We start from the raw sequence: 24,390 nt of genomic DNA on the forward strand, positions 1-24,390 counted from the left end.
ATCAGGAGCTTCACAGGGAACTCTGGGCCCTTGCACCCACTAGGCTGAATGATGTTGAGGGCAGGACCATGTCGGTTGTGACCTTGTACTCAAGGCCTGGCATATAGTAGTTGTTCAATATATAGTTTTAAATGAATGAATGAAAGACTCAAAGGACTAAATCCCTTATGGGGAGGTGTTGGGCATGAAAATAGGAGGGAACGATCTTTTTGGCTGGGGAACCTGCTTATCCACATGTGGGTCACCTGCTGCCCTCCTTCCTAGGAACCAACTTTCTCTCCTCTTTGAGAGGCATCCAGATGATGGGCATGGCAGTTTTACTTGTGTGGCAAGAAAGCATGGGGCTGAGGCTTGGTTCTAGTCCCGGTTTTAATGAGCCATGGGGCCTTTTGGCAAGTTGTTTTACCTTGTAGGGCCTTAGTCCCTGTATCTGTAAGATGGAGGGCAACTTTCTCTTTTGGGGTTTTTCTCACACACACAAACCTTGGGATGCCTGCATCTCCCACCTGGGACCTTTGCCAGAGGCTGTGGGGGCTGTGGGGCCCGTATGCCTCCAGCTCCCCTTACCTGGTCAGTCCTGGAGCTGGTACCTGTCCCTGTTACGCTTTACAACTAACTTAAATCCTGCATGGTGTAGAATCAGCATCCCGTTGTTCACAGAACTGTTGGCAAAGAGGTTCAAGCAGCATTGCAGTGGGCAAGAGGCAGTTTGCTGAGGGGAAGGGACTGAGCCTTGCCACTTGGAGCTTTGGGGTTTGGGCATAGCACTGCACCTGGGGGGCCCCAGCATCGTCATCTGAAATGAGCGGCACTAGCCTCCTCAAAGGGGTGTTGGGAGGATTGGAGGAGATATTATAGTCAAGTGCTTAGCCCCGTGCCAGGCACAGAATGGGTATGTAAAAATGGTACCTTCTAGTCTTAATATGAAAATAGTTCTCTCTTCGGTGAGCAGAATGTCAGTCCCTCAGTGTCCCGGTGCTTCCTTGACTGCTCGCCCTCTCTGCCACGAGTGTTGGGCCACCTGAACCTGTCCTGCAGTTTATCTGCCCAGTGCATGGGGGCCGTGCACTAGGGGAGGAGGCAGCACTGTGTGTTGGGGAAGTGGGCCTCCCCGCTATGGCCTAGCCCTGCCTGGAGGCTGGGTTCTCTCTTCTTCCATCTCTCAGCCTCTGCAGTTACAACCAAGCAGCCAGTCTTCTAGGCACCTTGGGGGCTGTAAATTTGCCCTGCTCCTCAGACATCGCCGACTGGTAAAGAAGACATCAACTAGAATCAGGACAGAGACCTCTGAGGAGGCCCAGTGAGTAGTTCGGACCTGAACTACTTTGTGGGTGGGGCCCGGGGCCAAGGCAGGCCCTGGCTTGAGCTGTGTGCCTTGTACCTGATTCCTCCGAAGCCACTCACCCTCTGTAGCACTCAGCCTCCCTCCCCCATCTAAGTTCCCTGAGGGCCCAAACCCATTTCTCCAGAGTTGAGTCCCCAAAATAGGTACGCAGGTGTTTTTTAAAAAATGTATTTTTCTTTTTAAAAAATTCACCTTTGTTGAGGTATAAGTGACTTAAAATTGTAAGATATGTTAAGTGTGCATTGTGGTGACCTGATATTCATACACATTGTGAAAGGATCCCCCCTCATCTGCTTAATTATCACATCTGTCACCTCATGTCTTTCTTTTTGGTGAGAACATTTAAGCTGTATTCTCAGCAATTTTCAATGATACGATACAGTGTTATCGGCAGTAGTCACCCCATTCTACACTAGATCCTCAGATCTTATTCAGCTTGTAGTTGAACCACCTCCCCCCACTTCTCCTACCCTCAGCAGATGGTTGTTAATGGACTGGTGTCAGGAAGGAGGCCCACCCTAAGCAGGAAGTCATTGTGAGTAAACTTGGGGTTCAGGGGTTGCTGAGGAGACCAAGGGGGCTAGAGGGGAGAGAGGGGATGAGTCTGGCATCCACTGTTCCTGATTTCCCTTCCTGTTCTTACTAAGAAATGAGGTCAGGGCAGTGAAGACTTAGAGATCTACTGCAACCCCCCAAATCAGGGAGTTTGCACAGAGCTCTGCATCTTGTACTTGTGGTTCAGTGTGTGTAGCACTGTTTGGCACTCGTACGGTTGGGCCCAGTCTCCAGAGTCTAGTCCAGTGGGAATAGCCAACGTAATGATGGGAGGGCTCATTCTTGTCTCTGCTCTGAAATGTATTGATACAAAGGATCCACACTGCATCCAACGTAGATGTTCTATAACCACAACTCTGGTGGATTGAACAAAGCACCTGAGGTTCAGAGACATAACTCCACTGGCCTTGGTTACCAAGCCTTGCAGATAAGCCCACCAGCCTGAAGAAGGTCTCATGCTCTCAGATTGAGGCAGAAGCTGCTAACTACTTTAGCAGCTCCCTCTGCTTACTCTAACTTTATACTTCTGAGACTCATATAGTGGGAGATGGGATGGTTCTCCTGGAAAGAAATCCCATTTTCTCTTTCCTCTCAGCTTATTTAAAGAGTCATTGGAATAAAGGTGGCCATTCTTTCCAGGGGCCCCAGGAGAGCATCAGAGTAAGAGCTGAGGCAGGTGTGCTGGATGTCAGGGCCCACGGGTCATGAGGACCCTGATGGAGCTGGAGCCTTTAGCCTGGATCCCAGAGCTCTTGGAATCTGAGTCGGGAGACAAGGGGCAGAGAGAACCGTTTCTACCCTCATAATTGGGCAGGGAACTCAGGGCCCCTCTGAATTGTTTCTCCTTTACTCTGGATGATACCAGGCAAGTGTCATAAACTTTGAGTTTCAGTCTCCATCACTTCCGATTTGGGGTCGGGAGCACAGGGAGGAGGTTATAACATGCATTGACCCTCAACAAGTTAGAGATACTATGATAAAAGGAAATGAGTAGGAGATTTGTTCTTGACTGAGGAAAGGGAATCAGTGGGATAACTGGTACTACCTAAAGTAGGGTGACATCTATCTAAATTCCCAACACTGAGCCAGGAGAGTTGGGGGAGGTGCTAATGTATAAGAAATAATTATGTGCTCAGGTAGCTCACAGACCAGTGGGGAAGTAGGTGAACACAGATCAGGCACTGTCCTGTGTTGAGTTGCATCTTGGGGGTTCTGCAGGCTAGGGGGAGAAGGGTAGAGCTTAGTGGTCCCTGATGGCCATGGAAAGGTACTGAAGGGGTGGGCTTTTGAGCAGGAGATGGAGATTTTGATTGAGGATATGGCCCTGGAGCAGGCAGGGGACAGGACCAAAGGGGATGAGGTCTGGTTCTTCAACTTTCTCAGGGCAAGCCATTTGCCCTCCCTGAGGCTTCGTTTCTCCATTTATAACCTGGGGATCCTTATCCCCTTCTTCTCCTGAAAGTGTTTTTGGGGAGTTTATTCTTCTCATTATTAAAAAGATCTTAATAAAAGCCTATGAGTTCTAATTCTCCTGAAAATTCCTGAGTAACTGGCATCTGTGATCCCTAGGGTGGAGCTGAGTGTTGTTTGGACCTGGAGCTGGCATTGGGTGGGCCATCTGGTGGGCTTTTGGGTGGGGCTGGGGGCAGAACCAGAGGCCTCCAGGCCAGGCCCTGGAAGCTAAGCCAAGGATTATTTTTATTCCTCTGTTCATGGCACATGGCCCAGGCATAACTGTGCCATCTGTCCTCCCCTCCTGCTCTCGTCCTGGCAGGCCCATGGGGTCATTGTGGAGGGTTTGGGGAAGGAGGGGGAGCGGGGCTCCTTCTCTGGACTGGTGTTGGCTTACCCTCCATTCTACTAGCTGCAGGGCCTAGGCTGTGTGGGAGGTTTGCCTGGTGAGGGAAGGCAGCTGCCAGGCCTGGGGCCGTGGGCGGTGAGGCTGGGAGAGGCCAGCCAGTGAGAGCTATGGCCTGGGGGCAGCAGGGCCACACAGGGCTGGGAGCAACTCCATTTCAGTCACAAATCCCGGGGCTTGGGGCCTTGGGTGACCCCCTGCCTTGCTTCCCCTGGGATGGACCCAATCTTGGGAACACAAAGCGCAGGTCCTCAGAAACCTCACTTGTGGGGCAGTATCTGACAGGACTCTCTGGTTTTCCCCAGGTCTGGTGGTCCACTGGGCTGCCCTGGGCCCAACTAATACAGGGGCTGAACGTGCTTACTTCACCTGGCTGGTCTAGCTCAGCTGTGGTGAAAGAGGGCCCAGAGACCCTGGTCTCTACTTCTCAGAAAGGTTTACATAGTATCAGGGAGGTTGGGCTTCCCTCCTTTCCTTCTCTCCTTTCTGGACTTCATAGCACCCTCCATCTGGCTTGGGGTAACCATTTGGGTTTAGTGCCAGGTCCCAGAAGAGAATCCAGGCTGAAGTTAGGACATACAAGACTTTAAGTATTAATATTATTTATTTATTAACATTAATCAATACTAGCTGAAGGTATATGTATCTGTTAGGTCCATTTAGGACTTTAGACCTTCCACGTGAGGCATTATTTGTAGCTTAGATAATGATGGTGACAATTAATATAGCTCTTACTGAGCACTGACTCTACGTCATGCGCCATGCTAGTTAACATCAGATCTTGTTGACCAGCATATGGGATATCTCTCCGTGGCAGGTCAGTTCTCCAGCCTTCTCTGAGCAAAGCCACAGGTGAAAGTCTGCATGGTAGGAGCGGTCCCAGAAGAAGTGGAGGACCTGGGCAGTGAATGTGAGCCACAGGCACTGTAGGACAGAAAGGACCTTAGATCCCAATCTAAGAAATGGACGAATTTGACAATGGTCACACGGTTGCTTATAACACTGGAACTAGAACCAGTCTCTTGATGCCCAGACATCACACTTTCATTTTACAAACCTCCAAAATAAATCCCAAAGGGATTAACCTACAACTGAAGCTCTCCCCCTGGTGTGCCAAAGTCCGAACATTTACTGATATTTTTTTGGTTTCCTGACACTAAACACAGAACAGTTCATTTTCCCCACAGGGAAATCATTACTTCACAAAAAGCACTTAGCAAATCTCTACTCATTTATTCATTCTTTTGTTCTTCGCATTGTGCAGTGTGCTGAGGACTTAGAGAAAGACAACCATCCCCACCCTCGTGAAGTCTGACGTATGGTGGAGGCCCATCATTCATGGGAGATGGAGGGGTCAGATATGTAAAGCACGGGGACCTGTTGGAGCTCAGAGGTGGGTGCCTAATCCAGACTTGAGGTCTGGGTCATCCTCCCAGAGGAAATGACATTTTCGCTGGACCTTAAAGATGCGTAGGAGTTAGGTGAGGTAGGGATGGGGAGGAAGGCTGCAGGCAGCCCTTCCAGGTATAAAGAGCTTATTATGTTAATTGAGTGTGGGGGTTAGGGCCGGGTGCAAAGAAGAGAGTATAGAGGACCGTGTAGGTGCATGGAACGTATGGCAGGAGAGCAGGAATCAGTTGATGAAGGGCCTTATAAAATCCTATTGTGGAACATATCATTTTATGTAAGATTATGGGAAAGCCATTGAAAGATTTTAAGTAGAGGAATCACATGATCAGATTTGTATTGTAGAAAAATCACTGTGGCTGCAGTGACGGATTATGGAGTCTACATGGGGTTGGCGCAGTCATCCAGGTGAGCACTAGCGGAAGCTTGGATTAGGGCTTGAGATAGAAAGAGATGTGGCTTCAAGAAGACTTTTAGGAGATAGGATGTGGTTGTTAATTATTTATGGAGATAAGAGGGAAAAGTCAATACATTCTTAGATTTCTGGCCTCTGGGTGGATGGCGGTGTCATTTCTTGAGAGACACAGAGGAGGAGGAGGAGGGCCAGGACTCACTGGCAAGCTGAAAATTTGGTTTTGGACATGCTGAGTTTGAGGAGCTTCAGAGAAGGCTGATTAGGACTGCCTGGTAAGCAGTTGCCATATATGCCCAAACTCAGGAAGGACGTACAGATTTGGGAATCAAAAATATACAGTGGGAATGTAAGCTGTGGGTGGGGATCCCCCAGGGGGGTATGTATGGGGTTTTGAAAGGAGAGGTCAGGTCAGAACCCTGAGGAAAACATGTAGGGAATGGGTCTGGCAAAATATGAGACCAAAGAGAAGAAAGGAAGGGTGAAGACAGTGAGTTAAGACAACTTGAGAATGGTCTTTGTTCTTCCATGTATTTTGAGATCAGCTTGTTAAGTTTTGTGGAAGACCTTGTGGAATTTTTTTTTTTTTTAATGTTTTATTTGCTTTTGAGAGAGAGAGAGAGAGGCAGAGTACAAGCGGGGAGGGGTAAAGAGAGAGGGAGACACAGAATCCGAAGCAAGCCTCTGGTTCTGAGCTATCAGTACAGAGCCCGACACGGGGCTTGAACCCACGAGCTGTGAGATCATGACCTGAGCTGAAGTCGGATGCTCAACCGACTAAGCCACCCAGGTGCCCTGAGACCTTGTGGAATTTTTAATCATAATTTCATTGAAATTATTTTTTTGGTAAAGATTCAACATCTTTATGATATTTTCCCATCCAGGAGCACAATTTTCCTCTCCATTTATTTAGGCATTTTATGTCTTTCAAAACCATTATGATTTCCTTTGTCTCACCTATTGTTAGATTTATCAGTAGGTAAATTACTACTTTGGTTTCTAAATGGAATATTTATTTATTTTTCTTAAAAAATTTTTTTAAATTATTTTTGAGAGAGAGAGAGAGAGAGAGACAGAGTCAGAGTGCAAGCTGGGGAGGGGCAGAGAGCAAGACATACACAGAATCCAAAGCAGGTTCTGGGCTCTGAGCTGTCAGCACAGAGCCCCATGTGGGGCTTGAACTCACGAACTGTGAGATCATGACCTGAGCCAAAGTCAGACGCTTAACCGACTGAGCCACCCAGGCTCCCCTCTAGACGGAATATTTTTAGAAATTAGTAAGATATGCCATGTTACTTCTGGTATCAAAGAATGTAATTGTAATTTGTGAAATCCCTTCAGTCTTCTATTGTAATTCCTTATAATAACGACAGTTTACTTCCTTTTTTCCAATCTTGAGATCTGTCTTGTCCTACTGTGTTGGCTAGGACTGTAGTACAGTGTGAGTATAAATGTTGAAAGTGATATCTTATTTCTGAATTTAAGGTAATGCTTCTAGTGTTTAATCAGTAAGTGTTGTGCACGTTAAAGTTCTGGTCACTAGTTCCAATGTGCGTGTGTGTGAGTGGGGTTGGGGGGTGAGGACGTTCCTACACTAATCAACAAGTCTCTAGCACCAGTTGGGTGTCCTACAATTCAATTCTGACACTGTCTACCTGGAGGTAGCATCATATCCCACAGGTTAATGGCTTATCTCATAAGACTGCCCCCCCAACCCCAGATACCAGTGGCAAGCCCAGGTTATCACTGGTTATACATTGGAAGTTCTAGTAACCCCTCCTTGAGTTCAACTGATTTGCTAGAGTGGCTCATAGAATTCAGAGAAACACTTTACTTACTAGATTACTGGTTTATTACAAAAAATACGTAACTCAGAAGAGTCAAGTGAAACAGATACATAGGGCAAGGTCGGGGGGAAGGCATAGAACTTCCATAACCTCTACAAGTATGTGCCATTCTCCCCAAATCTCCATGTGTTCACCAACTCAAACTCTCGGAAGCCCCTCCTTTTTTGTTTTTATGGAGGCTTCATTACATAGGCACAATTGATTAAATTATTGGCCATTGGCAATTAATACAACCTCTAGTCCCTTTCCCTTCCCTGTACTTTGCAAAAGGGGTGGTGGTGTGGGACTGAAGGTTCCAACCCTCTAATTACATGGTTAGTTCTCCTGACCACCAGCCTTCATCCTTAGATAGATGCATTCCAAAAGTCACCACATTCACATAATAAGACACCTTTATCATTCTCATCTCTTTGGAAATTCCAGGGGTTTTAGAAGCTCTGTGCTAGAAACTGGGACAAAGACCAGATACACATTTCTTATTATAAATCACAACATCACAGTAGGGTTTTGGAAGGTGCCATTTGTCACATTTAAGGAAGTTTCCTTGTTTATAGAGTTTGCTAATAAGTATTTTTTATTGTGACTGGGTCTGGAATTTTAGCAAATGCATCTTCAGAATGTATGGTTCAGAAACATGGTTTTTCTTGCATGTACATATATACACGTGTGTGTATCGCATGACCAAACGTAGCCACCATCATTGTTATTGTCTTTATATAGTTAATATTGTTTAGATTCATTTTTTTTTTTATTTTTTTTTTCAATGTTTATTTTATTTTTTTTTGGGACAGAGAGAGACAGAGCATGAACGGGGGAGGGGCAGAGAGAGAGAGAGAGACACAGAATCGGAAACAGGCTCCAGGCTCTGAGCCATCAGCCCAGAGCCTGACGTGGGGCTCGAACTCACAGACCGCAAGATCATGACCTGGCTGAAGTCGGACGCTCAACCGACTGCGCCACCCAGGCGCCCCAGATTCATTTTTATTTTACCATAACTTTGCTCACCTCTTCCATGCGTGTCATGCCTTCTTTTCCTAGAAGCTCCCTTTAAAAAAATACCTCCTTTACTGTTTTGTTTTTTTTTTAAGTGAGGGTCTGTTAGTAGTAAATTCTCTCCATCTTTGTCTAAAAATGCTTTTTTTTTTAAATGTTTACTCTCGAATGATATTTTGGTTGGGCTTTTAATTCTGGGTTAACAGTTATTTTTCTGTCAACAGTTTAGAGACATTAACTTGGGTCCTCCTGTGCTACTGTTGAGAAGTCCACTATCTGTATATACAATTAACATCATAGTCCTTCCTTTGTAGGTGATTTGTCTTTTTTTCACTCTGGATGCTTTTAAGATCTATTCTTTGTTTTTGGTATTCTGCAGTGTCCTTACAGTATGTGTTCATTTTATTTTAATTTATCCTGGTTAGGATTCAGTATGGTTCCTTAATTGGAGGATTCATGTATTTCATTATTTCTGAAAAATTTCCTTGCCATTATCTTTTCAAATGTTGTTCTACTTCACTTTCTGTATTCTCTCTTTCTGGAATGCTAATTGGAGGTATGTTGAAGTGCCTTATTTTGTTCTCCTTTGCTCTTTATCATCATTACAAAAATACATTTCCCAGTAATATCTTAAGATATTTTTTCCAGGTTCTTCTTTCTCTGGCTGTATCTAATGTGCTGTTAATCTCAGTTAAACCATTGAGTTTTTTTAATATATATTTTTTAACATTTATTTATTTTTGAGAGACAGAGTGAGACAGACATGAGTGGGGAAGGGGGGGGCGGTGCACAGAATCCAAAGCAGGATCCAGGCTCTGAGCTGTCAGCACAGAGCCCGACACGGGGCTTGAACTTACGAACTGTGAGACCATGACCTGAGCCGTAGCAGGACAATTAATCGACTGAGCCATCCAGGTGCCCCAAACGATTGAGTTTTAACTTCAGTGACTAAAATATTTATTTGGTTCTTTTTCCAGTCTGCTTTGTGTTTTTTGATTGTGTCTAATTCTTTCTCATGTTTCCAATTCCTTATTTAAGTCGATAATTATTTTGAAATACCATTATATAATAGTTTTTATCTGATAGTCCAGTTATCTCTAGTTCTTGGGGCTCTAATTCTATTGAATTTTGATCATGGTAGATTGTTTCCTCTTTCTTCTATGTTGTAATTTTAGATTTTGAGAACCTCTTTAGCAAGATTTTATCTTTGGGAATTTTCTGCAGTATGGGTTAAGACTGTCTTTTTAACCTAGGGTTTAGGCAGACAGACAGTCTTGTCATATTTTGTCAGTATTCTGTCTTTTTGCTGAAGATTGAGATTTAGTTCTGAGTTCCAACCTCCCTGTATCTGTCAGGTCATCCGAGGTGCCTGGGATGTTTGTGCTCGCTTAACAGGGTGGGAAGCTTAGGTCTACAGAGGGGACATGACCTGCCCCAGATTCCAGGTCTCTTGATGCTCCCAGATCTTTCAGTTCATTCCTTATCCCCTGGGTCCCTGGCCTTATTCCCTCTGAGCTCCTGTGCTGTGGGTGGCCAAGCAAGGAAGGGCAACTGATCCTGGGGCTTGGCACTCCCCTGGGTGCCCCATCCCACGGACATGTGTTCTTCCACCAAAGCGGAGGTTTCTGCCTAAACAGGTCCAACGGGCGCTCCTCCAAGCGGAGCCTTGGAGGGCAAGGCCGGCACCATTACCTCCAACGAGTGGAGCCCTCCTAACTCCCCTGAGGGGAGCAACGTCTCTGGGGGCAGCCAGGCATTGGACAAGCCCATCGACAATGATGCGGAGGGTGTATGGAGTCCGGACATCGAGCAGAGCTTCCAGGAGGCCCTGGCCATCTACCCGCCTTGCGGCCGCCGCAAAATCATCCTCTCGGATGAGGGCAAGATGTACGGTAAGGAGCCTGTTGGGGTGGGGTGGTGGGCCCCTGCCCTCGTGATCCAGCTCTGGAAATAGGGCCCGGCAAGGGGCCAGGCACAGCAACCTTGGGGTTCTTCAAGTAATGCACGGGGTAATGACCGCTAGGGCATTTATCAGGTGGACGCTGCTTCCACTGACCTGGGTTCCCAAAGTGTGGGAGGGTGTGTGAGAAGAAGCCTTAGAGTGGGAGGGAAGCTGTGGTAGAAGGCTTGGGAAAGGAGAAGAATAACCCCCTCCCACCAGAGCAGGCTGGGAAAATCCCATAAGCTGTTCCCCAGGCAAATGCTTCATGAGCTCCCAGCTCCCTACCTTGACTGTGAAGGGAGGTTAGGAAGGTGGTTACTGGACTCACTCATTCCCTCATTCATGCACTCAGTCGTGAGGCTTCTGTGTGCCAAGCCTAAGCGGGGAAGATCTGGACCCTGCTCACAATATGGTGGGGGTAGGTGAGGTGAGCACACACATGTCTGTGCAACACGACAGATGTGGAGTGTTCCAGGAGAGAGTCAAGCAGAGTGCTGTAGACCTTTCCCTCAGGAAAGGTTCCATTGAGCTCAGAGTGATCTGGAAAGGCTTGATCTTTGTGAGTGGCTGAGGATTCAGAACATTCAGAGAAACTTTATGTCCAGTAGCCCTGTGGGAAGGACCAAGCAGTCTGCCTGGGGCTGTGCTGACTTTTGGATGGAAGAGAGGTTATGTGGAAAGGCAAAACAAAACCAAAAACTGAATAGCTGTTGGAAGGCCCAGGTCAGGCTTTCATTCCCAGTGGAAAGTCTCCCAGGACCCCCAGCTTGAAACACTGGTCTTGGGCAGGCGGTGGGAGGATTTCTGTAACTGGTTGGCACCCTTGACAACAGAGGGCCCTGCCCTGGCTCCCAACAAAATGGTTCTAGGCCAGGTACCCACCCCCAGAAGTTTATATTCAGGTTCTCTCTCCCCCATCCAATGCTGGTGCCCCTCCCTCCAACACAGTAAAGGGTGCTCTGTGAGGGGTTCGTGGGAGCTAGCTGTATTCACCTCAGAGGGCTGCTGTGAAAAATGACCACAAACTGGTGGTTTAACACAGCAGAAATGTATTCTCTCACAGTTAAGGGGTCCAGAGGTCTGAAGTCAAGGTGTCTGTAGGGTTGGTTCCTCTTGGAGGCTCTGAGGCAGGATCTGTTCCAGCCTCTCTCTTAGCTCCTGGGTCGCTCATAATCCATGGCCTTCCTTAGCTTGTAGCTGCATCACTCCAGTCCGTGACTCTGTTGTCCCACGACTGTCTTCCCTGTGTGTCCTGACCTCTTGTAAGGATACTAGTCACACCTAATCCAGTGTACATCTTAGTACATCTGTAAAGATCCTGTTTCCAAATAAGGTCACATTCTGAGGTTCTGGGTGGACAAGAATTCTGGGGGGACCCTATTCAACTGAGCTCAACTGGACTGAACATGGGTCCTGTGTGTTACTGCCTTGGGGAGTATAGGGCTCTCACAGCACCTGGTACTCACTCTTTACCTGCAGCTTTACCTACAAGGCCAGAGTGATTCCTCTCTTTCTTTAACTTGTTGGGAAAGCAAGGTGGGCAAGGTGGACCCTGGATCTTGTCCTCGGGCACCAGTTACAAGTTCTAACTGCTCATCTCTCCTCACCAGCCCCACCGCTGTGGCTTTGCTGGATCCCTACAGAGTCTGTCTTACTTCTCTGTAGGTGTCCATGCCCTGCATCATCCTCCCCACACCCCGTACCACCCCTGCTCTAACCACTTCCTGCTCTAGTAGTTGCTTCTTATTTTTGGCCCCTTGGGAAGCCTCATGGAGAAGACGGTGGATGTGTATGGAACACCTGTTGGGTGCTAGATGTGGGATCAAGCACTTTACATAGTTTCTTCCCATAGAGCTGGAGAGGAATGGAGAACTGATGTTCTAGGCTCTTTCTACTACTTTAGTGGAGAATGGGATGGGTATTGATCAAGAGCTGAGGTGTGAAGGTATGAAGGGGTTGGGGGGAAGGGGAGGGCAAACTGTTTAGCTTGAGAGTTGTCAGGGTCTCTTGTGGGGAAGCCGTGATGTGTGCCCGGGACAAGCACAAGTTTTCTGGCAAACACAAGCGGCTAAGAGGCATTCAGGAAAGGGCAAGAGCTGAGGGTACCTGTGGAGATGGCAGAATGTGGAAGAATCAGCAGACATTTATTTGGGTGCCACTGTGGACCAGACTTTGAATGCTGAGATGTTTCTTTGTGTGTGTGTGTGTGTGTGTGCGCGCGTGTGTGTGTGTGTGTGCGCATGTATGGTAAAATATATATAACATAAAGTATATTCTTTTAACCATTTGTAAGTGTACAGTTCAGTGGCAGAAAGTGGATTCACATTGTGGTGCGGCCACCAGCCCCATCCATCCCCAGAACTTCATCTTCCTAACTGAAGCTTCGTACCCACTAAACACTACATCCCATCCCTTCCTCCCCCCAGCCCCTGACAACCACCATTCTGCTCTCTGTCTCTATGGATGTTACTGCTCTGGGCACCTCTGAGAAGTGGAATCATATGGTATTGTTTGTTTGCCCTTTTGTGACTGCCTTAGTTCAGTCAGCGTAATGTCCTCAAGGCTCCTCCACGTTGCAGCCTATGTCAGAACTTCCTTTTCAAGGCCAGATAACGTTCCACCGTATGGATAGACCACAGTTCGTTTATCTGTTCACCTGGTGGTGGATGTCTGGGGAGGGATACTTAGTTTTATTTAGTGGTTGTGGGTAGATATTTCTCTCCCCATTTCACATGTAAAGGAATTGGGTTAAGAGACTTTGTTATCAGTCAGCAGATGATTGTAACTGAGCCAGTTTGGGAAGTGCAAGCCTGAGATTGTGACTGAGCCAGTTTGGGAAGTGCAAGCCTGCAGGCCTCTGGCAGGCCTTGGGTTGGAATTGTTTGGCTGGAGGGGAGCTGTTAAGTGGTGGGGAAACAGGCTGAAAATGGTGTTTGGCAAACTGCCCTGGCCATGTTGGTGTCCCTTTTGTGGTTCTCCTCCTGTGCAGAGAGACCAGGAGGGGGATCACACAGGGGAGGACCTGGGAGGGAGGGAGGGGAGGGGTGGAGGGTCCTGGAGCCTCTTAGTTGTGCCAAGGAAGATAGAGGCTCTCAGTGGTCTCTGATACCCTTTATCGCTTCAATCTTTTCAAGGAGAGGAGGGAGGAATTATAATCTCTGGTTGCAGATGCAGAGATAGATAGAACCTCAGAGAGGCCAAGAGTTTCTCCCAGAGTCTCTCAGGTAGTAAGTGCGAGAGCCACGGGTAGAACCAGTTCCCCTACCCCCAAGCGTAGTGCTCCCCCATCACCCTGAATGGCCTTTGTGTGCTCTGTGAAGCCTGCCCTGCCTGCTCCTCTCCTCCCTGCACCACCTCCCCCTTCTACTTGGCCAGGGCTCCAGGTGGGTCAGGCTCTGGGCAGGGGCACTATGAGTCTGATGACTCACTCAGCCCCCACAGCACCTGTCCTCCCTGACTACAGATCCTGCTGGGGTCCAGACGCTGGCTTATCCCCATCTCCTCTTACCAGGCATGGGGGCTGAGCCAGGGCAGGACCTCGCAGGGAGTTGATGAAGGGGCCCTCACTCAGCAGGGGCCGCCGTCCAGCTGGGAGGTATATATAGCTCTGAGCTCAGCCCCGTGTGTGTGTGTGTGTGTGTGTGTGTGTGTGTGTGTGTGTGTGTGTGATGCGACCCGGGAGGTGGAGGAAGAGGGACAGGCTGCCAAGCTGACTCAGACGTCACCTTACTCTGGCTGCTCTCCTGCATCTTCTCATCTTCCCTTGGGGACCCTCTCTTGCCATCCCCCAGTGCCTGAGCCCCTGAGAGCCCCACTGCGTACACACCCCGCTTCCCACATTCAGAGGCCATCAGTTGTTTTCCAGGTGGGCCAGCCCAGTGGGGCACAGGGTGGGAGCTGAGGATCATCAGAGTGATTCCAGGGCGCCCAGAGGAGGAATCTAGAGCTGGAGGCTCTGAGGACAGGAATTAGGCCTGCTCCCAGCTCTGGCCCCAGTGCAGCCGAGCAGGACACTGAGGAGGGCCAGGCAGACATGTGGATAGCATGCAGAGCTGCAGCACAGATTAGCGCCTGTGACTTCTGAGCTGAGCCTCCCACATTTGCAGACAGGCTCCCGGGGCCACTAGCCATCTTCGCTCACAACTGCCTTCATTTGTGCCCCGTCACTGTGTGACCCGCGCCCTGGCATCGCCATGCTGGTCACTCTGACCTCCTTTGGCCAGCCTGGCCTCTGGCCCCGTGGGCAGGTGGTGGGGAGGTGAGCGTGGGGCAACTTGTCACCCCCATCTGCCCGCACACTCTGTCTTTCCCCCCTCGCAGCTCTGCCCTGGTCCCCGCTGTCTTGCCATCTCTGCCTTGCCTGCAAGAGGGCTGGCTGGCCAGCTGTGTCTTCTCTGTGTGTCCATTCCTTCCTGCCCACCATGCTCTTGAATCTTCGAGCTCTCCTGGCCTCTCTTCCCTCTTTCTGCTTCTCCTCTCCTTGCTTTCTCCATTGTCTCCCTGTGGCCCAGGCTTCTTGTTCTTGTTACTACCTGGGCAGCTCCTCTTGAACAAGCTCCCACTGCCCTGAGCCAGGCCTGGGCTGAGGGCTGCAGCCTCTGTTGTCCACAACTGTATGGGACAGTGGAGGGGCAGGAGAAACATCTTTAGAAAGTAATCTCATGGCACTTATGTTGTGTATAGTGTTACTCAGGGGGATAGGCTATCTTAGAAGTTTTCTGGAAGGAAGTGTAGTGTGAGCAGGGTAGAGGAGGGAGGTGCCCAGGGAAGGGGGAAGACAGTGAGCACCCACCCAGAGGAGGGACTCTGTGTGGTGGTTTTGATGGGCGTTGTAGGCAGGTGCTGCGATGACCACTGTCAGAGGTGAAGAGACCCTGTTTTGGATAACTCACACAGCTAAGGAGAGGCAGAGTAGGGACTAGGCTCAGGTCAAGGCTCTGGTCACTGAGGTGATGGGACAGCGGTCAGTGCCCTCATCCGAGCTTCTGCCCCCTGCCACCACCATGTTCCTTGGATCCTCCACTGCCCTTTGCTCTGTTGCTCTGTGGTTTCTGGCTCCTTCCATGTCCCCCCCCCCCCCCCCCCCCGGTTTACAATGCTAACTTCATGCTTCTGGAGGCCTGATGATGTGACCCTCAGTTCAAACTTGCACTGGTGTGGCCTTGGACTGGTGGTCTAACCTTTCTCAGCCTCAGTTCCTCATTTTGTGCAACCGAGGAGTGATGACAGTAAAGCCACCTTTTTGTTTGGTTTTGGGTACATTCATTTATTTTATTGTGGGAAGATATACATCACATAAAATTTACCATTGTGACCATTTTAAGGTACAGTTCAGTGGCATTAAATTCGTTCACATTGTTGCTGCCATCCCTGTCATCTGTCTCTAGAACCTTCTCATCCATCCCAAACTGAAACTGTAGCCATTAAACACTAACTCCCCAACCCCCTCCCCCAGCCATAGGTAACCTCTGTTCTGTTTTCTGTCCATATGAATTTGCCTATTCTTGGTACCTAATGGAAGTAGAATCAATCATACAATATTTGTCCTGTTGTGACTGGCTTATTCTGCTTAGCACAGTGTCTTTAGGGTTCCCCTTGTTGTAGCCTGTGTCATAGCTCTATTATTTTTTTTATAGCTGAATGATACTCCGTTGCACAGATACACCACATTTTATATATCCACTTACCTCTTGATGGACAGTAAGTTGTTTCCACCTTTCAGCTGTTGTGAGTAGTGCTGCTCTGAACATGGGTGTGCAGGTATCTGAGTCCCTACTTGCAATTCTTGTGGGTATAGACCTAGAGATGGAATTGCTGGATTGAATGGTAATTGGAGGTCACTTGTTGAGGAAGCGCCAAACTGTCTTCCAGTGGCTGCACCATTTTATGTCGTTCCAGTGGTACACAGGGGCTCCAATTTCTTCACGTCTTTGCCAACACTTGTTACTTTCCGTTTGTTTGTTTTTTTCAACGTTTATTTATTTTTGGGACAGAGAGAGACAGAGCACGAACGGGGGAGGGGCAGAGAGAGAGGGAGACACAGAATCGGAAACAGGCTCCAGGCTCTGAGCCATCAGCCCAGAGCCCGATGCGGGGCTCGAACTCACGGACCGCGAGATCGTGACCTGGCTGAAGTCGGACGCTTAACCGACTGCGCCACCCAGGCGCCCCCGTTTGTTTGTTTTTTTAATGGTCATCCTTGTGGGTGTGAAATGGCATCTTGTTCTAATTTGCATTTCCCTAATGATTAGTGATGTTGAGCATCTTTTCGTGTACTCATTGGAAGAAGACATCACCTTTTAGTGTTACCGCAGAGATGGGAGCCCATGGAGGTGCCCAGAGAGCAGCAGTGGGGTGTAGAGCTGAATTGGACATGTCCTCTGCCCTCAAGGAGCTTGGATGTTAGTGAGAGAGGAAGACAGGTGCTCCAGTGACTTTAGAGAAAGGCACAGACCCCTGTGCACCCGGACTTGGAGGTGGGAGTGGGCACACCCACTTGGGTGGGGATCAGGGAAGCCTTCTTGGGGCGGCAGCCTTGAAGGCCGAGTAGGATTTCACCAGAAGCCTCAGAGCCCTCCAGGGACAACGGTGGTAATAGCTCCGATGTCAGGCCTAATCACTGCCTTCTCAGGCTTCCAGGCTTCGGGCAGAAGTTTCTTCTCCACAAATAGCCTCCTCCTCCAGCTGCAGGTGTTTATAGCTTCAGCCGATCCCTGGACAGAGAGGCCCCCAGGCCATCGGGATTAGGGCTGGTTGTGGAGGAAGGTTGGCCTCCCTGCCCCCCCTCCCTCCCCCCCTGCCAGTCCCAAGCTGCCAGGGTGAAATGGAGAGCTCATAAGAGGCTCCCTCCCGTGAGAGGCCTCTGGTGAACCAAAACACTACACATGCAGATCTGTCTCCTCTTGGGTGGGAGGCTCTGTGCCCAGGTTCTCAACTTTTCCAATTTTAAAAACTAATAGCTTTCAGTATAATGGGGCCTTATGAACAACCTGAACAACAACAGCTGACCTTACTGACCTTACTGACCTTCTGCTAGGTGGTAGGTGCTTCACTTCCTTTGTGCCATTTAATACCCTTATGACCCAGACAGAGGGCTGGTGCAGAGAGAGGAGGCAATACAGAGGAAATGAGATGCAGAAATGGCCTGTTCCATACAGGGTTGTGCAAACGGGATAACGATTTCAGTGGTAGTGTGTGTTCAAGGAAAAGCCTGGGGTGGCTGGCAGGTACATGTGACCTGGTATGTGGGGTTGGGAGGAAGTGGTGGTGATATGTGGACCCTGCATCGAGAACGCCCCACCCTCAGCCTATAGTTAGGCCAAGGCTGACCTTTGTCCATCGGCTGTCCTCACCCATGGTGGGATGGGGCTGTGGACATGAGGTGGGGGCTGTTGGACACATGTCCCCTGACAGATGGGCCACAGTCTGGCGGAGGTGTCCTTTCCAGCCCCACCCAGGCCCTCTCTTGGGTTGGCCAAGGCCACCTGCCACACTGTAATGCCCAGCTGCCCCCAATGAGGTCCAGGCTGGCCTCCCGCTGCCCCAGCATGTGGTCTCTGAACTGGAGGGGAGAAGAAAGGCCTGGGTTTTAGCAGCAAGTGGCAGAGCTGGGACAAGGATGCAGGTCTCTTTCTCTCCCACTAACTCATCTGGATTTTGTACTAGTTTCTTTCGGCCCTTGCTCTTTGCTGACCTTGGCTGTAGTTTCAGGGCTCTGCCTCTGAACACATGCTCCCTACTTCTCTCCGCTTCTGCCTTTGACTCTGTGGCTTCCTGACGTCTACATCATCCAAAGCACATTGGTTTCTATCAGCTGTGGGTACCACTGTCCATAAGAGAATGAAAACAGGTGGGCAGGCTTTTGGGTTCAAATAGCCGGCTCTTCCTCCAGCACCTGGGTCAGGTGAGGGGCAGTCAGACATCATCAAGGACTTATTTCATGCAGAGCCCCAGAGAATCGGGGGATCAATCCAGAGGGAGGAGCACAGTGGTCTTGCAGAGGAAGCTCCCAGCTTGGCGAAGGGAGGGCAGTCATTGTATCATAGTCATGAAGCCTTAGAAATGTATGTTCTCATGGCACCTGGAACACTAACAAACTATGTGACTTTCAGTAAATCACTTCCCTTGCTTGGGCCACAGAGTTGTCTTCCCTAGGCTACACTGGACCTGTGGGATCTCCAGGTCCAACCCTTCAGAGAGACGGCCCTCAATCCCATGTGAAATAGAAGTAATTCTGTGCAATACTGAAGAGACAGACTATAGAACCAGATTGCATGGATTTCAGTCTTAACTACCTGTTGGCCTGTGACCCTGAACAGCTTTCCAAACCTCTCTGTACCTCGATTTCCCTGTCTGTTAAATGTGACAGTAGTAGCAGCTGCATAGAGTTGACATGAGGATTGACAAGGAGCATGCAAATAAAACTCCCAGTACACATCATGTATTTGCACAGGTACTAGCTCATATAAGTGCTCAATAAATAAATGTTCACTATCGTAGCTCTTGTTACAAGAGGGAAAGAAGCTGTAGAAACTCTCCATGTATGTGTAGAGCCTGGATTAGATGCCAGCTGGCCTGGAGGCAGAATGGCCAGGGTGACCTCCAAAGCACCCCAGTGGCAGGAAGGAAGCTGTTTGACCCCTTTTGGCTCAACACACCCACAGAAGCCCAGCACTTCACTCCCACCCAGGGGGAGCTCTCGACTCCTGGCATTGCCTCTGATAAGCAGAACAAGGCTGGGTGGAATAATGGTCTGAGATGAGCTGGTAAGGGAGGGGAGGATGCTGTTCCAGAGAAAGAGAGGGAAGATGCACAAGTTGGTAAAAGACAGCTGAGCCAGCCCAGACCCCTTGGGTTTGGCTCCCATGGCCCCCACTGCTTAGCCCAGGGCCAGGATGGCCTGTCTCGTTCCTGAACTCTGTAGCCGAGGGCAGAGGCAGTTGTGGGGCTAGGAGGGGCTCTGTCTTCGTGACCTGGGGCTCTCACAGGAGGCGAGCCATCTGTAATGTCTGGAGTAAGGGTCTTGGCCAATGGAGGACACAGGCCTCCTCCCTAGCTGCTGCTGCTGCTTGACATGTACTGTAGAGGATGTGCCGCTGCATAAAGGGCCAGGACGCTGGCCCGGTGTTGGAGGCGAGTTCCCATTAACTGAGCAGCAACTTCTTGGTGCCAGGTGTTCACTGTACCGCCCACAGTGGCTGCACCAGTGCTCAAACCCAGGCAGCTGGTCCTAGATCTGCTGGTAGACAATCTGGGTGAGATTTTCTGACTTCAGTTTTCTCCTTTGGTAATAGGTGTAATTGCTGGCCTTTCTACAGGCAGTAGGGAGGTTTACCGTGAAGTTGATGGGGTTAATGCTTCAAGACCATCACTAGTAATGTGATGTCCCTAAACCTTTTATTATTCTTTTTTTTAACGTTTATTCATTTTTGAGGGTGAGAGAGAGAGAGGGAGGGAGGGAGGGAACGGGGGAGGGGCAGAGAGCGAGAGGGAGACACAGAATCCGAAGCAGGTTCCAGGCTCCCCGCTCTGAGCACAGAGCCCGATGAGGGGCTCGAACTCATGAAGGGCTCCAACTCATGAACCGTGAGATCATTCATGACCTGAGCCACTGAGATGCTCAACCAACTGAGCCACCCACGCACCTCTAAGCTTTTTATTTTTAATTTAAATTTGTAAAGTAGTTTTATTGGAATATAATTGCCATATAGTGAACTATACATACATATTTGAAGTGGATAATTTGGTTGAGTTTTGACAGACATATACACTTATGAAACCAATTACTATCATCAAGAGAATAAACATATCCATCTTAACCTAAAATAATCTTAGCCTAATTTTGGTTTATATTTTAAATTCTTTTTCTCAATGAGAGCCTTCCAATTTTTAGATGCTTTAGGCTCCCCCCAAATCTGGATTTGTTCCTGCATGGAGAGGGTCAAATGAGACCGGGATAAGAAATCACTTTAAGAATTATGTTGGACTAATCAGAAGTAAAAGGGTATTTGCTTTTCTATAACTTGTACCTTACCTATAGAAGGCTAAAGAGCCTTGTGGGACATTTGGCCAGTATCATATCACTATTTAACATTATCCCTTATTCATTTAACAATGTTTGTGGGAACCTGCTGCAGAAAACTGCAGGCAGTGTTCTAGGTGTTGGGTGTGAATCCCTGTTCTCAGGAGCTTTCCTTCTGCTGGGAGTGGGGAGGAGGTAGGCAGTGCTCCGAGTAGGCAGCTCAGTAAGTAGGCAGATCACATGGCATGTGAGAAGGTGCTATGAGAACAGTAAAGACAGTAGGCAGTCCAAGGTGGGTAGGCGGGGGCTGACCTCAGTTTTCAGGGGAGTGTTCAGGGAAGTGGTCTCTAAGGCAATGGCATCTGAGCAAAGAAGGTGTCAAGGGTGTGAAGGTGAGGTTGTGGGCCACATGTGACTGGGCTGAGAACAGGGCACATAAAGGCTTTCAGATGGGCATGGGTCAGGCAGGTCTTAGGAACAGCCAGGAGACCGAGTAGCAGGTGACATAAGTTCAGGGAGGGGCTGAGCTGGGGATGGAGTGAACAGATCCTGTGGGTCTCTCTAGGCCATTGTAGGGGCTTGGACACTTATAATCTGAGGGAGATGGGAAGCCACTGGAGGGTGTTTGAGCCACAGGATTGCTGTGGCTGCTGTGTTGAGAATAGGCTGATCAGGGGATCCAGGTAGAACGCTATTCTAATAGTTGAGGCCAGGGAGGATGGGAGCTTGGACCACGGAGGGTGAGGTGGTGAGAAGTGTCTAGATTCTGGTTATACAATTGACCTTTGAACAATGTGGGGGTTAGAGATGCTACCCTTCCCCCAGACACAGTAGAAAATCCATGTATAACTTGAACTCCCCCAGAACTTAACTACTAACAGCCTGCTATTGACCAGAGCCTTATCAATAATATAAACAGTCGATTAACACATATTTTGTATGTTATATCTATTCACTATATCCTTATAGTAAAATAAGCTAGAGAAAGGAAAATGTTATTTAAAAAATCCTAAGGAAGAGAAAATACATATGGTATTGTGCTGTATTTATTGAGAATAATTCATGTGTAAGTGGACTTGTGCAGTTCAAACCCATGTTCTTCAAGGGTCGGCTGTCAAGATTTGCTGATATACCCTTTATTTGACAAACAGGGCCAGATTTTGGAGATGCTGACCTGAATGGGGATGTGTAGTCTCTTGCTCTGAGGTGTTGAGAATCTAACAGAAAAGACAGATAGAACTGATAGGTTGCTCCCTGCACACAAGGTGTGGGCTAGAGGAGCAGCCCGGAGTCACAATGGTCTCTGATGCCATTCAGACGAGTGCTCCCTGCCTTTCCCACCACCCGCCCCGGGACTCTCCAACTTGCCCTTCTCAAGAGCATGTCCTCCAGCACTGCAGTCAGCTTCCTGGCTCTCAGGAACCTTCTCTCTCCCCTTGCTCTTCTCCTTGCTCCCAGGCTGGTCTCTGAACTACACTACTCCCACAGGCCTGTTTGTTTTACAGGAAAGGAAACTGAGCCAAAGTTAAGGTCTGTTTCCTAAGTCTATAAAAATTTGGTTGGAATAATCTTGAGAAAATACCCTAAAAAGGCCTGCTTTATTTATTTATTTATTTATTTATTTATTTATTTATTTATATTTTTATTAAATTTTTTTTAATGTTTATTTTTGACAGAGAGAGAGAGAGACAGAATATGAGCGGGGGAGGGGCAGAGAGAGAGGGAGACACAGAATCCAAAGCAGGCTGCAGGCTCTGAGCTGTCAGCACAGAACCCAATGCGGGGCTCAAACCCACAAACTGCGAGATCATGACCTGAGCCAAAGTCGGACGCTCAACCGACTGAGACACCCAGGCGCACCTAAAAGGGCCTGTTTTAAGAAGAGAAGTCTGGGTAAAGGTCCATGGAGGAATAAAATCCCATTGGCCACGGTCCCATAGCTCATTTGTGGAACCACTGGGCTAGCATCTGGCTCCCCAAATCCCAGTTCTGTGACCCGTGTATAGTCACCACTGGTGATGACTTAGACTCTGGCAAGTGATAATAGCACTTCATAGCTGCAACATGAGTGTCTCAAGTTAGACATGGGGCAGGACTGTTGAACTTTATTCAGACATTTGTTTAAAGGAGCCTTTGGAATACTCTCCCTGGAGAGCTTTGAGAAGAGCCATCTTGCTGGATCCCTGTTTTAGGTGCAGACCAGCCGGCAGGTGATATCCTCAGGGTCTGATCCTCCCTCCCTTCTTTCCCTGACACAGACAGTCCAGTGCTCAGGCCACCTAGTCTTTCTGGCAGATGAGACCTCTTCAGGGTGGCCTCTTAATTCAGCGTTGGCAGTGGGGAAAGGTCAGCTGGGGGGCCGGCTTGGCCTTGGCTGTGCTCTCTGCTTACAGCAGGGTGGTGGATAGCCTATTCATCACCACCACCCCACCCCCACCCCCTGCACCAGCAGTCTCCTTACTCATAGTCACAGTCCTCCAGGCTCAACAAGGGCCAGCAGGACAGGGCAGGCTGTCGGCTGTGCCCTCTGGCCCCAGAGCTGGACCAGGGAGGTGGTAGCTCCTGCTGAAATCCCCTTGCCCTCCCTCTCCCCAGCCCAATGTCCTTCTTTATGGTTTAATCCTACCCAGTGGTCAAGGTCCAGCTGAAGGCTCACCTGACCACCCAACCTGAACTGACCCCTTGTGCTCTAAACACACTGTGTGTTCCCTGTCTGTGGCACGCACTGGAGTTACAGCATGGGCACACATCTCTCCTCAGCTAGGTGGCAGTTTCTTTGAAGACGGAACCTCTTTCATAATTGCATTTATAGTAGTAGAGGACACAGGTGGCTCCTCATAGTTTTCTGAGATCCCTTAGATGCAGCTTTAGCCCCTAGCAGGGTGGGCCCATGGCACACACTCAGTATTACTTGTTGACTGGTTAGAGCCACGGAGCTGGAGTTGTGGTCTGTCTGGGTTTTCTTTGAGTTAAGCGCTTCAGACCTCCTCTCTGGGGACCCTCGGTGTCTCAGCACGTATGTCCCCCATCCCTGCTGCTGCTCACAGACCAGACAAGACATCTTGTAAGGCCCTGCTCATATGGAGGTGGTGGAAGCCGCGGGGACTGCATGGGGGATGGCCAAAGCCCAGGCGCTTCCCTGCAGCCTCTCAAGTGTGCAGAAGGCCCCAGGAGGAGGCAGGACTGTCAGCCTGCTGTAGAGTGGAGGGGAGGAGGTGGCCTCTGAGAGGGCTCCCCAAGTTTATGTGGGGCCCACAGCCCTGTCACCTCCTTGCTCTCAGGTTACCAGTCTCCCACCAAGGCCTCAGCTTCCTCTTGCTGCTGGGAGATCCGTGGGATCCAAGGAGGGCAGGAGGGAACCTGTAGAATTCTCACCCCAAGTACCCAGTCAAGGTGGCCAGAGGATGAGGGAAGAGATCTCCCAGATCGTTCTGTGTGCCTGCCTTTTGTCCTTCTCCTGCTGAGAAGCTGTTGGTGTCTCTGTAGGTCGGAATGAGCTGATTGCCCGCTACATCAAGCTCCGGACAGGCAAGACCCGCACCAGGAAGCAGGTGGGCCCTGAAAGATGAGTGTGGGTCCCAGGGGCAGGTACCCCAGTTCCAGCCTGCTCCCATGGTGGGCCAGGGCCTCTGTAGGCCCCAGTGTGGATTCCTGGTGGGGCTGGTTCAGAGAGGTTGTGTCTTTTTGGTGTGCCACAGATAGTTCAGTTTCCCTGTGGTTCCTGTTGCTATCAACTGGGAGGAAATCCCTCACCTTACAGGGGAGTCAGCAGCCCCCTCCCCTCTCCAGGACACCAGAAGAACAGAGGACAAAGTACTGGCACTATACTTGTATTTATTGCCAAAGTCTGGATTAGCTGGATATGGAGGGACTGAAGGCCCACCATTGACTGGCCCTTTCATTCATTCATTCCACAGATGTGGATTGAGGCTGAGGAGGGCGGTGCTGAGGGTCAGGGAGCCAGAATGGGGAGCACAGGCCTTCTGGGAGGTAGGGACAGGAGCCTTTTC

The 24,390-nt window shown here is 49.3% G+C and overlaps 1 protein-coding gene across 5 annotated transcripts in view; it reads left to right on the forward strand.

The window, feature by feature from the left end:
* TEAD4 (TEA domain transcription factor 4) overlaps positions 1 to 24,390 on the forward strand; it is a 69,247-nt gene that overhangs the window by 16,886 nt on the left and 27,971 nt on the right. For 4 of the 5 annotated variants that reach the window (XR_003970176.1, XM_032593896.1, XM_030321434.2 and 1 more), the window contains exons 2-3: positions 10,055 to 10,309; positions 23,867 to 23,931. Coding sequence is in view for 4 of the 5 variants with exons in the window: in XM_032593896.1 (XP_032449787.1) it covers positions 10,055 to 10,309; positions 23,867 to 23,931 (320 nt within the window). In the remaining variant the exon portion in view is untranslated. Of the gene's footprint in view, positions 1 to 1,517; positions 5,152 to 10,054; positions 10,310 to 23,866; positions 23,932 to 24,390 lie in introns of those variants that run through there. The other variant, XM_030321433.2, reaches the window with a different exon arrangement.

This window comes from Lynx canadensis, chromosome B4, assembly GCF_007474595.2.
Source record: "Lynx canadensis isolate LIC74 chromosome B4, mLynCan4.pri.v2, whole genome shotgun sequence".
In the NCBI taxonomy this organism is placed as follows: Eukaryota; Metazoa; Chordata; class Mammalia; order Carnivora; family Felidae; genus Lynx; species Lynx canadensis.